Here is a 14,642-nt window from a genome sequence, read left to right as displayed (position 1 = left end):
ACAGTGACACACAGTGACGCACGTCTCCAACCTACCTAGAAGTGTGTAACAACACTTCTGAGGCAACTGCAGGAGATTTTCCACTTCTCATCTGTCGTATAAACATTTGCAAATTCTTCGTGGCAATTCCAAATATGATAAGTACAGTCTCTTCTAACTTTTAACTTATTGTTTTATTGCTGAGGCCTAGAAGTATCTTCATGCAAGAGCAAAAAATAAAATAAGAAAGCAGTGTACCACAAAACAAGAATAATAATGTTAGAAATTTATTGAGATGCTGATGCTTGAACACTTGAACACTTTACCAATAACTTTGGCACACTTAAATTAAGAATTTTTCCAAACAGCCTGAAATACTTGTTGCTCTTCAAGTGAGCATTCCTGCAGGATGGCCTGAATTTCTTGTGGGTAGCTCAAACTCAGGGACTTGACTAAATGAAGCAGGTTAACTCTTGTTTCTGTGAATCAGAAAAAAAAATTAAAATCACACTAGTGTACACTCACAGAACAACAACAAAAAGCCTATCTGTTGGTTTAATCTAAAAGCACAACACTGACCATAAGCTAAGTTTAGTATTGTGGTCAGTGTTTTTATCTTGAGCTCAAACAATATATGAGGACGACAATATTAACTTGATGCAACATGGGAGGCGATTTCTGCTGCACAAAAGGAACAGCACCTGGCAACTATCGACAGCCTAATGACGATAGCATGATGTGAAGTACTACAAGTGGCATCGCAAGCAGTGAAACTTGACAGCACATAAAAAAAGTGATGTAAACGACTAAGCACAGCTACCATCTGTCATTGTCCAATAGAAGGATTAACTTGAGTAATTTTAGTACCCGAAATGCAATGTACACTGTATCTTTTGACACCCTCTAACCCTTTACTTATGTTCTGCACACAAAGTTGATACTGTGACAGTGATGAGTGTGTGAACCTGCCAAGTGTATGCTTATACTTCCTTGGAATATGCATTCCCTGCGTACTACGTAGAAGCAGTAAAAAAAATGAAGTGAAAGGCTATGCAATGTATGAATAATCTTATTAGAGATAAGGTGATGAGCACATGTCAGTTCTTTCAGTACGGACAATTTGAAGAGGGAGGAAAAACCTCAGAGAAGCAACTTTAGTGCAAAGCGTTCTCTATAAGCAGAAAAAAGTGCAGAATCCACAGCATGGCCAGAGACTGCACTGCAACACTTAGTATGTCTTAGTTAGTCACTATTGTTTTATTATGCTTTGCTTGTGAGTTGCGAGTTCTAGCTTTATTATAAAGCCCTTAATTTTGATGAAAACATACTTGTATGTAGTGCACTCCGAAAGAATATGCCATTTAGAGTTCATCAATGCCAGCCCGCCATTAATCACAAGTTCTCCGTTTATTTAGCACTCTGAGTTGCCTATACTCTACTGCTATGGACGCTATAGTATACTAGAAAGTACTTGGCATAAAGCATTGAAAAGAAAATAGAAAACTGCACTCGAAATTAACAATTAGTGCTTAGGGAAAGGTTAATTTTTGAATTCCCTGAATGTGAGGCGAAGAAATCAGCACAGTAGAAAATGCTACTGCGATCATTATCCTTTAAAAACCATTAAATTGCATCTCACTAGGCCCCATTATTGCACACTAAAAGTTGTGAGGTCCATCCAAAAAGCATTCTGCTTAAATAATTTTTCAAATCTGCTTATTATTCAAATAATTTGAAGACACTGATTGTATTGTTACCACGTAGCCAGAAGGCAAAATCTACAATCAACATAGACTCTCTCTTTTTGCCTCAGCTACTCTTAACTCGGGGGTTTTTTTCCGTACATGTATGGGGGTAGTTTTCAGTCTCACAAGGTCTTTGCTGTACGGGTACCTTTTCATCCTTCCGTTTGAAACTTCACACTGTACTGAAGATGCATGCTCTCTGGGAGCTGCCGCTGCCTCCTAGGTCTTGGAAGAAACATTTGAAATGATTGTACTACCTTCATGAGAAGATAAACAGAACTGATTTTTAGGTTCAGCGCGTTGCATGGTCAGTGGCAATGCTAAAGGGCAATGCCCTTCCATGGTTTCGGTACGGTTGCGTGATTGCTATGGAAGCATGCGAAACTTTTTCCACCTTTAAAAGTACTTCCTAGCAGAGGCGGTGGAAGTTGATTTCCATTTTTACTAGCATTTCCCTTAGTTTGTTTATTACAGACGCTCACCCTCCTGGCTTACAGAGTTTACTCTAAGCAAGACTACCGCACGAAAAGAAAATGCCGTGTGTGCCGACATAACTCAACACTCCAAGAGGAGAAAGTACACGAACTGTGATAAGGCACAGTTTGTAGACCCTTGCTTTAAGGAATACCAAGCTCTGAAATACTACTGAACATTTCACCGATAAGAGAGATGTTGATGCCAAATTACTGTTCCTGATTTTTAAGAATTTTTTCCAGACTTTATAGATTTCATACATTTAAAATTCACAATAACATATAACCTGACAACCTGGGAAAGTAGAAAAAAAAAGATCATCAAAGGGTTAATAAACAGTGGGCCTTCTCTGCATTCTACCTTTGCTGTGACAAGCCCTAGAGGATTTGAATGCTAGGGAATTTCGAAGGACATGGTTATAACTCATATGCAACTTTTGTAATTTGTACATATATCTTTCTTTACAAGATTAACTATTTTACTGCTTTGATGATGTACTAGGATGCGGGAACATTTCTGAAAGACGGCTACTTTCAACTACAATGGCTGGCATCGCAATTAGGCGCCGTTAGTTGTTGTTGCTGCCTAGATCATGCGTGATCATTGTCCGATTTCAGTGACCAAAATGCGTTCTTGTGACAAAATGGTGACAACACAAATTAGCTACCACTGCCTCATCTCTGCAGCTGGATGTCACTTGTGAACCTACTCCCCAACATACTGTCGGCCATGTAAGTTATCAAATGGCTCTTGGCTTGACTTCATTTATGTCAAGCAGTTGTGTAAAACGGCTCTGAGTATATTTTTAAAAGAGTTTTTTAGTGATTAAAAATATTTCTAAGGACTCATTTGACAAGCGAATTCCAATAGATTTTTATTACTCCCGAAATCACGGCTGAAAAAGGCTGCGATTGTGGTCGTCATATAAAAATAAAATTTGTTTCCGTGTGACACAAGGCAGGTAAAATAGCATTAAGTGCATGTAATGTAATTTGTTGTAAATCATGTGAGATTTTCCGTGTGACAGGGATTTTAGTATACTACATTTTGAATAACTTTAGGGTCATTTCACAGGTCAATCTACACTTAGACAGCAGTTAAAACGCCTCAGCCAAATGCAGACAGAAAAGTCGAAAGAAATGAACAAAAATTCACAGGACAGAAAGGCCCTAGACTAAGCCCTAAGGAAAGACAGAGATTACTTTTCTGGCATACGCGCAATCAGTGCCTGCAGCCATGCACAGTGACCGTCCATCACTAGTTAGTCAAGCAAGCAGGAGTCAATTAGCAAAAGCCCTAAACCCGAGGCAGAGGAAAATCTATTGTTATAATGCTAAATGTTGACAAAGTGACTTCTGTCTGATTAATTTTTTAAGATAAGTAATTCAGAGTTTAACTGAAATCAAGACTTGACTGCCTTATGATCTGAGGTGCTTTCTGCTGAAATTTTAAGTTTGCTTCCACCTGGAGTTTTGGGGGCAAAGATCACGAGTCCTTCTTAGGAAAAGGGTATGGTAAAGAGTAGTGGCCTCGCTAGCGCGCGCTCGCACACTCCAATCATAGCATTTATGGGTGAAAACTGTTCCTGGTAAAGAATGCAGGAGCATTTTTTTTTACACAGATTGAATTTCTTCATTGTTTTTTAGTGGAAACTTCAACCAGTGTGGTGTGAAGATTATTTTGATATTACTGGTTACACTAAAATTTAAATTTTTCATGTTTACTTTAGCTGGTTGATTTACAGAAGTCATCACAGAGTAGGATTCTTGAACAAAAAAATGTTGAGTGGTAACATCACTAATGCCTTCTATGACTGTAAGCAAATGAACATGCTATATCATGAATGCATTAATTACCCCTACATAAGAAACAGTGACATAGAGCATAATAATCAGCAGAGTTTAGTACGAGCCAGGGTTGCCATTGACTTTCAAGTAAAATTCGCTAAACCAGACGTAAAAAGTCGCCAAAAGTCGCCGCTTTTCTTCAAATTTCGCCGAAAAAGTTGCCACTCTACATTTGTGTGGTGTGCCTATACTGATAAAAATTGCTAATTGTATATAGCCCCGTGGAGTACAGTGTTAACCTTAACCCCTAGATTACACTGACGTTTTTTAATGCCAGTCACATCACCAGCTTCATCATGGGAGCACTTAGAAAGAGCATGCATCCACCAGCAGCATCCCTGAATGCTAGCGCCTCATAACAAAAATTTGTAATGGTTTTAGCTGTAGCGAGTAAAAGATTAGGCAGTCGCTTGAACAAGAGAGAGATGGTGTAGGTAGCCTTCGTGCAGATTCAGAGAATTCATTTCACTAAAATCATGTGCCCGACAATCAAACAATTTCATTACAAAACGATTGAAATAAATTAAACCATAATGCAGTGCAGTGAAAAAAAAAACAGACAACAAACGAGCGAGAGACCGAGGACACTTGCTCGTTTGGTGTCTCTTTTTTGTGCTGCACTATACATTATGATTGACTTGTTCCAACTCCCCCAACAAGCATAGTTGCTAAGAAATAAATTCGAATGTAGTGCATAACAATCGCAATGCTCATACCCCAATTTCTGTGCAATCATGCTTACGCTACGCATTCACCTCATTGCTGTTTCTGAAGGGTGCCCAAAGAATCTGGCTGCTCAACTGGCCCAAAAAGTATGTTAATAACAAATTTAAACTCTGCCCAGCAAATTAGGAAGTACTCCAGCGGTGAAGAATTAGACAAGCTATTCAGGACAGTTAGAGCTGTGGTCAGAACATGTGAAGTAACAGTCACCTAGCAACTTCAAAAGCTCATAAAGCACCTCAAGAAGTTAAACTAACACTACCATCTTGCGGCACGCGAAACAGTTCGCTGACATACATTTTGCTGAAATTTTAGTAGGAGACGCACCAGCACCTTCGGAATCCTGATTAATTTAGAAGCAGGACTGGCGTACTAAGTGCACACAAAGTGTGCCTTTTACTGACCAGTCCAAAACTAAGAAAAACAAAAAAAATTAGGCTTATTCTTCAGAAAGACACTGAGCATAGAACGCAAAACCCAATCGAGACCTCAGCTAAAAACCGCCAAAAATTCGCCATGTTGCCATTCATATATTTTAGGTCGCAACAGGCCTCTTAGCTTCACCAATTTGGCGAAAAGTAGCCACCAGTGACAACCCTGGTGCTAGCTGTGGCGCTACATTTTGTGCGATAAAAATTGGGACAGTCCTGTAAATAAAATAATAGTTAAAGATGAACTAACCAATAGTGATTTGGTCAGTTTGGATGACCTTCAGGATGATGCGAAGAATGGCAGGGAGATTTTTCATGACCTGCAACAAACAAAATTAAATATGAAAACATGAGAAAGAGTGTGTGTGAATACAGGGCACCTCAGCTATCTGTAGCCAGAGTTTAAATATATGTCGATGCACTCTACGATGACATGACCAATTGCATGTTGCAAACTACTCTGTGGAGCAAGTCACACTATTTTTTGTGTTATGCTTAATTAGGCATGTTAATGGAATTTTGAAGCAATGAGGCTGGAAAAAAAAGTTAGTGGGAAAGTTGTAGTTCAACTTACAAGACATTAAACTAGACAGTTTCCAACTTATATCAAGCCTGTGAAATACCAAAAATACTATACGACATGCCCGCTTGTACACCTCTGAGTGTCATGATTGCAGTGTTTTTGATGTTCCACTTGCTAACATGCTTTTCTAGCGGCTGTTTACAAGTATTCAATTACCAGTAGTCTACTACATTTTCTATTAATTCTGTAATATAATAGATTACCTTTTCACAACTTTAATATTCTGCATAGTTCAAATAAATCTTCTTGTAATTTTTTACCACTAATTAATTACAATTCTGTCATAAAATCAAGCTGTACTTAGTCTTCTCCGGCAGATGCAGTTTAAAAAAATTTGCCACTGCTCTGTAATGAAGCCCTTACCTGTTAGAAGAGGGGGACAGTGTGTCTCTACAGAGGCTATTTTTTCACTTTTTTTTTTTTTTTCACTTTACTTGCAATACCTTAACCCAGCTCCAGCAAGAGCGAAGCGTGGTGCTTCACAGACGACATGAAGACTAGCATCAAAGCGCTGTGCAACTACAAGCTGGTTCGAAAAGTGTTCCGACATTATAATACCACCTTCTCTCCAGCGCATGCTTTGAGAGCAACTGACCTCTTAACCAGAACACATAGAAGAATCAGTGACGACATCTTTGAAAAACAGCTCTTGTTGACAGGTATCAACTTCTGACACTACATCACAAAAACCACATTAGGCCTCCCAGCCTCCCCAAAAGCCTCCAGCCTTTTTTCTACCACCAAGCCACAGTAGCTTGTCGTGATTTGAGTAAACCTGTGTTACTGTGTTACAGCAATAACACTAGTGCAAAAAATTTTATTGTGCCACGACAATGAAGTTTTGAAGGAAAGTAATGCACAAGTAATTGATTACATTACTGTAATTGTACAGTTATATTTACAGGGCTGTAACTGACTACTGCAACCAATTAAATTTTAATAAAGTAATTGTCATCGGTTACTTATTTTCTGTAATGTGTACAAGTCTACGGCTGTTCATCTCAACAAGAAGAAGATGCTGTGATTATCGCCTGTGTTGTCATTAGCAAAATATGCGTCAATGCTAGGCCACCACTATTGTCGCTACACCACACCTGACCAAACACTAGAGTTATATTCATGCAGAACGCTGAAGAGCACAGCAATCATGGTGAATATAGGCGTGCAAGTGGGCATTTCATGTGGTATTTTTCGTATTTCGTAGGTCTCTGTGGTAAGCACAAAAACAGTAATACTTATTAGATAGAAAGCTGCACACGGTCTAGCTGGATGTTTAGCAAATTAATTTACAACTTTCTCACTGGACTATCTTGCACAGCTTTATTGCTTCAAGACTTGGTTAAATAAACATGCTTGATTAGACAATAAAGCAAAATGCAAAAAATAGCGTCGCACACTTCATGCAGTAGTCAGCAAAATGAAATTCATCGTGTCATCATGGAGTGCATTAGAATACTTTAGCTGAAGATAGCTGGGGCACCCTCTATTTACACAATCATTCGTATGTACATACATACACATATATACATATAACGTGTCTCATGAAATATTTGCTCACTGCCTTCTTGATTATGTTTTCTTTAGCAGCAGACATCAATTACATAACAGAGAAACAAATTAAATTAGGTAACTTTTAATTTAAAAAAATGTGATTGGGTCTAATGAAAGAATCCAAGTCGTACCCTGAAGAAGCCCACTGTTGCTTGGATATTTCCAAGGAGTGGCCTATGGTGAAAAAATTTGGCCAAACTCATGGCCAATACCATAACCAGAGCACAGATGAGCACAACTAGCAGACAAACAGAATGTCACTGTTAGCGACAATGGTTTCAGTATTGTCAGTTGTTTTTTTATTCGCTAACATATGTACACCATGTGTGCTTTAATGCAAGCACAGCTCACACACCAATGAAGAAGTCAATCGAGGATTTATGCAATGACTATCATTCATTCCAGATACACTCAAACCACATTATAACAAAGTTGTGTCTTACAAAAAAATAAGTTTGTGATATTCGAAAATTTGTTATACAGGGTATTTTGTTATATTGAGAATTGAGTGTATTATGAAGCAGCATGGCAATTGTTCTATTCTGTGTTTCAGTTCTGCCTATGAAATTAGTCAAGATTTTATCACTTTGCTAAAATTATTAGCATCTGCTTTTTGGCAATCTCATAGTCTTTTCGCAGGAAAGGCACCAATTCTTACACTTGAACTGACTGCCTGAATCCACTATTGAAAATCAATACTATAATTGATGAGTCTGGTTATTACTTTAGGTGTCTGCTTACAATGTGTTCAACACTTAGGAGGTCTGCCACCACAATAGTGATTACGAAAACAGTGAGCAAATATTACATGCCCCTTGTTTTTTGGCGTTTTCAAACATTTTTTTCTTGAAACACCCTATACGTAAGCCAGGCCACCTTGACCTGAATGTTTACCACTATGGCACATCAAAATAAGAAAAACAAAAGAGGCTCTCAGTTCTAAGTAAATTACTGTGAAACTGTAGGAAGTTAGATTACGTAAATCTCTACAACTGTAAAAACCACACATGGAAGAATGTGGCACATGTAGAAAGAGAGCTATAAAAACCACACATGGAAGAATGTGAGACATGTAGAAAGAGAAGTTCATCTACCACAGAATAAGTTGCTAACGTGCACTGCTACGTGACATGAAAGCACAGCCTGCTTTTAAAAAAAGTTGTTGGGGAAAATGTGCATGTTAGTATGGGTTCAGGGGTGGAAGCGGGCTTCAGTCTTTTGGAGCACCTTTGGGAGCAGGAATAACACGGTTTTGGAGCAGCTTTGGAGCAGTAAAAGGGGCATTTTGGAGCAATTCTCGAGCACCAAAAGGTGTGTTTTCGAGCATCAAAATTTAGTTTTGGAGCATATTTTTCAGTTCACACATCCCCGTCAATTAGAATTTTCATTTTTTTTTTGCTTTCTCATCAACACAAAAAAATTCAATGGTTTTTCACTAACCATTTCATGCTGACCAAATGACCAGACTTATTCCAAATTAATATTATATATATATATATATATATATATATATATATATATATATATATATATATATATATATATATACTAAACCTTACAACAGTAAAGTTGAAAGCACAGCAACTCAAGACTAGAGACGAACTAATACATTAAAAGTTATCTTCATACTAAACCGATAGGGCTCTATACAAATGTAAAAAACTTTTGTTCCAGTCATTGAAGTGCTACAGGCCACGTGACAACCAGACAGAATTTGGATGGGCTCGCAACGCCACTGTTAAGCAATTAAGTGATTTTCCTTTTTTATTAGGATAGGAACTACATGGGCACTCGACGGGTTTTCACCATAGCCCCAATGTTCCGTGTAAACTACAAGTTGGTAACATTCCCCGCTAATCGTACGTTTTACCCGCGCGTAAAATTGTGCAAGTTGGGGTGGTGAGCGCTGCGCAAGCGGAGATTAAACGAGGCAGCCGATCTTCGTTGCTTGGAAGCGACAGCGCACGCAATACTATCTCACCACGTGTTAGACCAGCCATCGAATGTTCAAGCAGAGAGCAAACACGCCACCTGTCTTGAACGAGCATGAAAAAATACGCGGAGGAAAGGGTGGGGGGGGGGATGGGGTCACTTGAGCAGCAGCGGTGAATTTTGATTCTAAGGGGTGGTTGTGATAAGCTGGCACGCACGCTATCGGCAAGCATCAGCGCGCGGTTCGTAAACGTAAACCGTTCTACGTGGTGCGCTCTCAACGGAAATAGATTGTGCGATAAGAGCATTTTTTTCCCTGGAGCGGCCGTACGTCCTTTCTTACACCAGCGTTTTGCAGAGTGTCGCGATGTCCGATTCTAATCCCCGTATTCACAAACGCTCCTCGACTTGACTTTCACCCTACACTCGACAGAGTTGAGCACTGCGCCACAGCTCGGCTCAAAAAATGACGCTGCACTACATGAAGGGACATTCTAGAATACGGGGGTAAAGCGTTAGCTTTCAACCTTCGTATTGTCACGGGGTCGTGAGGTTGACGAAGGCAGCAGCCGCTGTTTTCTTGAGTGAACCTTATTTGGGCAAACCTGTGCTCTGAAAACGAAACGCCACTCTACAAGCAGTAAAAGCTGTAGGCTGATAGCTGCAAACCAGAGCATCGGCCATCGATAATCTGCCCAGCAGCAAAGTGCGTCGGCATTTATACGTGTGTCATCGAAGATTCCCGCGTTATCCCTAGCAGTTGCGTAAGTTCCAGAACAAACTCTACTGTACACGTTGTGCACTTAATATCATCGGAAGCTTCTAAGATTATCTAGATTGTTCCCAGTCATTAAAGAGCGGATTGTGCAAGGCAGCGTTACACACGTAATGGTGCGGTAGCAAAAATAAAAAGTGCGTGCGGTATTACAATTACAAATTCTTGCTATTGCCGTCATCTCTCCCCCGGTGAAACTGATTTTTATTTTTTAGTTTATATGGTTTGGCTAACAGCTTTCCTCTTAAAACATATATAGAGTCGCATAATGAGATATGCACACAAACACCACCTTAACAAGATTTATGCATGAACCGAGATACGACGTCACCGAACTAATTTGATATGGACGTGGTTGCGCCTTTTCGGTAGCCCACGCGTGTTGCTCGGTTGATGATAAAACTTGGCTAAATTTGGCGATACACGTTGGGTTGCCAACAGTGCAGTTCCAGCAGCTGCCTTCCTGTATCAAAACCAGACTGGCATACTATGCATGCTTTCAAAACACATGTATTGCCATTAAAAGAAAACTTATTTCAACTAATGTGAAAGAAACAGCGTTCTCTGCACTGACACCCCTGTTGCTTCACAAAAGTATTACAAGGTGCCTCGAGATGGCCAGTTAGGTCGGTGGCTCTCAAATTGAGTTTGTGAAAACATCGTGCACAATTGTTTGTTAACATAGAGAGTACTGCATTTTTTTAAAGTCAGTGCAATATTGGCATATCATGTGATGAAAGTCTGAAGCACAAATTATGAGCTGCTAGTCACTTGTGCACACAATCATCCTCAGTGAGTCACAAAAAAGTCATTAGAGAAATGCCACTTCATCCAGTTGTGCTTAAAGAACTGGCTAGTTACCTCTCATTGTGTCCCTTAAGTATACAGCGCGTCCCAGCTAACTTCAGCCAAGCTAACAATGGGGAGAGGAGGGGGGGGAAGCCCTTTATTATCAGGTCAAAAGGGGGGCAAGCGAAGCTTGGGGTGCCTGACATACATCGTATATTTCTTTTTATCCCATTGCACAAAGCTCTCTTCTAACTGTTTCCTTCCTCCAAGTGAAAATTCCTCCTAGTGCTTGGCAGTGCAACACTTCCGTTGCTACCAGCAACGATGGGCCATCTGTTCATATCCTGGCAACAATGAAGCATGGCAATGAGAAATGACAAGTCAATTTGATGAAAAATCTGACTGTAATATAAGAGATGACCAATTGCTGACAAGTCCACAATCGAAACATCTTCAATTATTAGAAAATAGCACACAGAAATATGCATGTGATCGGCATTTCTGTACGCTCGCTGGCGTAGGGTTTTTCGTGGATGCTGAAATCTTCTGAGTTATAAAAGCTGTGTGTAAAAATATGCAATAAGACACGAAGATAACACCAACGGTGCTGTGTTACTGGTCACCTTATGCATACTCTTAATTTTTTTTTTATGGTAGCAATGCATTTTAGCCCATGGTTTATGAACCATAAGGTTTCCTGTGCAGCTGCACAATGTAATCAATGTACTGACAGCAAAAAAATTGAAAATGCACCTACCACCTCATGTCCGATTCCGCAGAGATAGCAGATGCAATGGAAAACACTATCATTTTCTTCGAAGTCTTCCTGCAAAGGAAGCTGCTGAAGCAGCACTGGAAAAATCTGTAAAAAGAAAACAACTTATAAGTAGTACACGCTTTCTGCAATGCAGTTTCTTTATTGATGCTTTATAAGAGGGATCACAGTGCAAGACATCCATTTGCACTTTCAAATAACTGTATTTCTGAATTCTCCACATCTGAATAGTGCAGAAGCAAGTTTTATTGCAGGCCTTAAAACTCACTATCAGCCCTTATATAACACAAACTTTTCTGTTTTTGTCCAAGTCATGGATTCCAAAGTGTGCTCGAAAAAATGAAGAACAATGATGATGATGGCATATGGTGGTTAGTGGTTCAAAAGCCAGTGAGGGTTAAAGAGCGCCAAGACAACAGTTATGAGAGTGATAAATAATAATGTAAGATGGTTGTATAAGGGCCTAAAAGCCTGTTCATTAAAAGTGCATGAAACTCATATAAATAATAAAACCCCGATAGTCAAGCGAAACCTGCTGAATGAGTTAAAACAGTGCCACGGCTGAAATATACACTAAAAAGGCCTGTCAAGCACACTGTGCTCCACAAACACTAAGTAATCACCAACATACCTAATATGTAATTATTTAAACATGTGACAGGGCTATAGTAAATATCTTAAAAGTGTTCAAGGAATGCAGCGGGGACCTAGAGTTTACATGCAAATCGCCAAGGGATGGTCAACTTCAGTTCTTAGACTTGTTATCATGTTCTTAGACTTCAGTTCAGTTCTTAGACTTGTTATCACTTCTCGCGCAGCCCCGAAGCTCCGCCCACCGGCCGGAACGCTGCCGCAAATGCGTTCGTTTTTCCTTCTCCGGCAGCCAGCAGGCTGCCTGCGGACTCGCTTTCCTGCCGGAATGATTTTGCGCTGGCAGCGAAATGACGCGCCTTTGCGTGTTTTTTTTTCTTCGTCACGTCGTCTCTGCATAAGTTTTGCGCACGGTTTGACGACCTTTTTAGATTTGCTGTTTTCACATTTGTTAGACGTGCATTTCAGTATTAGCCTTACCACGTTTAGGATGGTGTCTCCTAACACCACGAACTATTTTTTTTAAAGATCAGAAACAGATCTAAGTGTGCCCTGTCTGTAAGGCTGGAGGCTTTGTGCTGTTCAATCGTAGCCCCAGGTATGTGAACAAAGGTAAGACATTTTATTTCCATGCGAGTAACTTTCCTGTTGTCTAGGTTTAATTCTTGTCCTCTCGCTGTAATGAGACCTGCTTTAGTTATAGCTCTATTCCAAATATAGTGGTTGGTGTATGTGAATGTGACAGTTGTCAACGTTGAGTCCCTGATATGACGTATCGAGTGCTGACTTTCACCCCTTGGCGTTGCTACAGCACACGAAATACACGCTTGTTTCGTTATTGTTCGGCCTCTTGATCTCTCTCACTCTGATAGCCAAGAGCACGACGCATTGCGAAGTGCCCACTCGGCTCCACTAACGTCGAATTTGTCCGCAATTCAATGCATTGTAGTTTGAGTGGCAAGATTGCTAGCTTACTTCGATCAGCACCGCCCTCTCAACTGACACGTTATTTCGTCCGGTGCGAGCATTGCTGATAAAAAGCATACCTCTCAATTTCTTCTGCAAGATCCACAGATGTGCTTTTGGACAGTCAAAACGTTTTTCCAAACTACAGGTCTAGATACGTTGGCACAACCCGCTCGATGTATAACGGAACACGGGGCCGTTCCTGCCTAATTACCAGGGCCAACTACAAGCTGATAGTGTGACGCTCTCCACCATCCTCTTCAATCGCGTCGTAAGCATGCAGCATCACAACGGTCTCGTCCGCCGAAGCTTCTGTGTTTACAGGCCGATGATGTAGCAGACGACACAGCAAACACAGCTGCGCTTGCGTGACGACGATGATACAGCGGGGGCAGCCTTGGGCTGCCCGACGCTTGCCCGAAAATATTGCCTCTCATCTAGCTGACGCATAGTTGATGTCATTTTAATGCGGTAGTGCGCCACAGTTCTGTGTGCTGACGTGGTCGAGAGCTGCACACGCTAGGTAGCAATAGTTGCACCTGACAGCTTGTTGTTTTTGGAGCTTTCTCAAACCGAACCTGGTCAATAATGAGGGGCCTGTAATTAATTGTTATGCACTGCAGCAAACGATGTGCCATGTTATGCCTAACAGGCCCCCAGAAACAAACACATCAACACCCACACACAAAAACAAAAAAACGCGAGGCCAAATTTTACTGCAATTTATGTACATATATTTATGTAACATCTGGTACATGTATTTATGTACCATCTCATTATGCATTCTGTTGCCACCATTACCACAGCCTGATGTAACTGGGGGGGGGGTGTGTGAAAACTCAGTCAAGCGGCTAATTGCATTTTTTTTTCTCATCTCCTCTGTCAATACTGTATGAGATTCCTGACGAGAGCAGAATTTTGGCCTAGTTAATAATTAAGCCCGCAGGCAGTATGCGCAGTCAGTACGACTGTCCAATGAAAAAACCATGGATAACGAAGAACACACATGCAGCATGCTGGGTATGCCTACTTTGCAGTTCACATTTTTTTTTTTTTTCATTGCACAGTTGCACTGAAGACACCAATGAAGAAAAAAGTGGTTTATGCACTAAAAACATTGCAGGGTTAAATGAGATATTCTCACATTATGCTTTAAAAAACAGCTTTTTGCTTGGCAGCCCTATCTCTCAACACTGAAGTAGAATGTGAAGCACTGTGAGTGCCTTCCCCCTTCTACCACAGGTCAGAGGTTCATTCACACAAACCTGTTAGTGTATGCCAGAAGTGTGTTGTATTCTCAGTCTTGAGAAAAGGACATTACTTAAGCTTAATTTCGTAGTGGGTTGCTAGTTACCTATTATTGGCTTGATTAAAACAACTTGTGAGTGTGGGCACCCCACAAGTTCTGCAAGTAAATTCTTAAGCCTTCTTACGTAAATGTCCATTGCAGGGAGCCCTGCCACGGTAGTCCAGTGGCTAAG

At 40.4% G+C, this 14,642-nt stretch overlaps 1 protein-coding gene across 2 annotated transcripts in view; it reads right to left on the bottom strand.

Moving 5' to 3' along the window:
* Nucleotides 1–250: 250 nt before the first annotated feature.
* LOC119187392 (importin-4) overlaps nt 251–14,642 on the bottom strand; it is a 227,334-nt gene continuing 212,942 nt past the window's right edge. For both annotated transcript variants that reach the window (XM_037435539.2, XM_075878604.1), the window contains 3 exons: nt 11,587–11,691; nt 5,450–5,519; nt 251–458 (listed from right to left, as the gene is read on the bottom strand). In XM_037435539.2, coding sequence (XP_037291436.2) covers nt 328–458; nt 5,450–5,519; nt 11,587–11,691 — 306 coding nt within the window. In that variant the 3' untranslated portion in view covers nt 251–327. The remainder of the gene's footprint in view (nt 459–5,449; nt 5,520–11,586; nt 11,692–14,642) is intronic.

The sequence above is a fragment of the Rhipicephalus microplus genome, chromosome X (genome assembly GCF_043290135.1).
Source record: "Rhipicephalus microplus isolate Deutch F79 chromosome X, USDA_Rmic, whole genome shotgun sequence".
NCBI classification, from domain to species: Eukaryota; Metazoa; Arthropoda; class Arachnida; order Ixodida; family Ixodidae; genus Rhipicephalus; species Rhipicephalus microplus.
Note: the sequence above shows the minus strand (reverse complement) of the source record. Positions and strands in the feature narration are given on the sequence as shown.